At 40.4% G+C, this 2,667-nt stretch overlaps 1 protein-coding gene across 1 annotated transcript in view; it reads right to left on the bottom strand.

Moving 5' to 3' along the window:
- The window catches only part of arhgap45b (Rho GTPase activating protein 45b), a 21,033-nt gene that overhangs the window by 1,541 nt on the left and 16,825 nt on the right, over positions 1–2,667 (bottom strand). Inside the window, exons 16-19 of the mRNA XM_016282273.1 lie at positions 1,453–1,554; positions 1,205–1,368; positions 303–491; positions 94–231 (exon numbers count right to left, since the gene is read on the bottom strand). Of these exons, the coding sequence (XP_016137759.1) occupies positions 94–231; positions 303–491; positions 1,205–1,368; positions 1,453–1,554 (593 nt within the window). The remainder of the gene's footprint in view (positions 1–93; positions 232–302; positions 492–1,204; positions 1,369–1,452; positions 1,555–2,667) is intronic.

Raw genomic sequence — 2,667 nt, 5'->3', positions numbered from 1 at the left:
TATATATAAATAATACACAAAACCCAAAAATGCAGTTTCCACAATATTATATAACTGATTTTTCATAAATGTCCTGATGCAGTGGTGGCTCACCTGCCGCAGGTAAAGCTTCAGTACGTTGCTGATGTCGTGTGGTGAGGACTGTGACAGCTCCACCAGCTCTTTGCCGTTCTCAAACGCCTGGCACAGCTTCTCCACCCGCGTCTTCACCCCATTCACGCGATAAATACCCTGACAGAGGGGAGGACCATCAGCACAATCCTGCATTTCCATTGGCCGGGACCTGCTGGATCTGAACGTACCTTCATTCTCAACGCTCTTCTCTCGATCTCGCTGATGCACTTCTTGATGATGAAGGGGATGCTGTCGGGACTGTTGCCGGACACCTGCGAGAAATCCTGCCCGAACAGCTGAAGGCGACCCTGGAGCTTCTTGTGGCCGCACTGAATGGCCAAAGTCTCCAAGCAGCGCTTGTGACAGGCCAGGAAACACTGCCAAGAGCAAATCAGACTTTAATTAGTGTTAGTTCACCCAATAATGAAAATTCTGTCATTAATTACTCACCCTCATGTCATCCCATAAGACCTTCGTTCATCTTCAGAACACAAATTAAGATATTTTTGATTAATCCGAGAGTTCTCTGAACCTCCCATAGACAGCAAGGATCCTAACACGATCAAAGTCCAGAAACTTAGTAAGGACATCGTTAAAATAAACCACGTGACATCAGTTCAACCGTACTTTTATGAAGCTACGAGAATACTTTGTGCGCAAAGAAAACAAAAATAATGACTTTATTCAATTCGTCTCCGTCGTGTCACCCTATAGTGCCATTTTGGAGAGTAGCCTATCACATACATAAACAACGTATGCGGTTCTGTGTCAGCAGCACCGTACGTGGATACGCTGTTAAACGTATACAATGCATCCGCGTACAATCGTTGCATACATTGTTTACATATTTGAAACTCTCCAAATATGTGACCTTGATCGTGTAAGGATCATTGCTGTCTATGGAGGGTCAGAGAGCTCTCGGAATGCATAAAAAAAAATATCTTAAGAAGATGAACGAAGGTCTTACGGGTTTGGACCGACATGAGGGTGAGTAATTAATAACAGAATTCAAATTTTTGGGTGAACTATCCCTTTAATAAGCCTGGCTTATTTCAAACACGAGGCCCAAGCGCAGCCGGCGTGACCTCACCTCCTCGCACTCGGCTCCCTGGAAATAAACGTAGCTGTCGCATTCTCTGCATTTGGACGGGGAACGCAGTTTGCGCAGTTTGTGCGTCTGAGCGGCTTTCGACAGACCCACGTTCCTGAACGGCCCGGTAGGCACCACAATCTCGGGCTCGATGCCGTTTAAATCTGGAAAACGTTGAGCGGACAGTGAGAAACTGGATAACAGGCACAGTTTAGAAAGGAAAACACTTGTGCACTATTTTCTCTCACTTGGCGTTTCAAAGGAAGTAACATTGGAGTCTTTCTCATCTGGGTCTTCGTTTGATGACATGGTTCCTGTCGATGACGTTCGGGCCATTTTACTTATGTCACCTAGAAAAAAAAAAAATCAATGAAATAAAAACATTTAATGCAAATTGCAAATGTAATATTTGACATATACATATATACATTTTTTTTTTTATTAGGGGTACAACGGTTCACGTATTCGTACCGAAAATTTTCGGTATGGGTCTTTCGGTTTGGTACGCATCGTGCAATTTTTTTCAGGAAATTCAGTCAATAAATGCGGTTTTGACGGTCTTTGATGCGGCGCAACATATTGCCAAACTCAGTCCTGGTGGGCCGGTGTCCTGCAGAGTTTAGCTCCAACCCTAATTAAACACACCTGAACCAGCTAATCAAGCTCTTACGAGGCATAGAAACTTCCAGTCAGGTGTGTTGAGGCAAGTTGGAGCTAAACTCTGCAGGACACTGGCCCTCCAGGACAAAGTTTGGACAGGCCTGCCGTAAACTAACGCCTTAGTTCTAACGGAAGCGCAGAGCACGATCATCCCTTCGTCTTTATTACTAGTTTTAACACAAAATAAACATGAACGAACATCTCACCCCTCGTGTAATCGCTCAATAAGCCTATCAGTGTTTCAACCACGGAAAGAATTAAAACAGCTTGTAAGCAAAATGTCACGTAGCATTTCATTTACCTCAGGCAAGTCATCAGTGTCCACAGCTCGTTAATTCACCAGAGAAATTAAGTCTAGAGAAGTCTAGCATTTAATCAAATATTACACTTTAGGCCTACTTCATTATATTTATTTTACCTGTTAGTGATGTCTTAACTTGTTTCATAAAATATTTATTTAAACATATGCATTAAACTATTATGACTTTATTTAGAAATTATTATATTTCAACAAATAGGTATAATTTAGAAGTTAATTTAAAAACAATTTACATGTTTGCATACAATTTTTTTAATTCGAGTGTTGAAGTTAAAAATAAATAGTAATTGAATTTAAGTTTGGGATCTGTTGTTAATTGTAAACTTATTGTAGCCTAATGTAAAAGGGCTCCGTATAGTTTAGAGCAGAAGCAGAGGTAGATTTTTATCCTTAAGAAAATTAATTAATTGAATTTATTTAAAGAGAGCAATTTGTTCAGTAAACCATTGTATTAAAAAAAAAAAAAAAAAAAAAAAAAAAAAAA

The sequence above is a fragment of the Sinocyclocheilus grahami genome, unplaced genomic scaffold (assembly GCF_001515645.1).
Source record: "Sinocyclocheilus grahami isolate Dianchi unplaced genomic scaffold, SAMN03320097.WGS_v1.1 scaffold157.1, whole genome shotgun sequence".
Lineage (NCBI taxonomy): Eukaryota > Metazoa > Chordata > Actinopteri > Cypriniformes > Cyprinidae > Sinocyclocheilus > Sinocyclocheilus grahami.
This window is presented reverse-complemented; position numbering and strand designations above follow the sequence as displayed.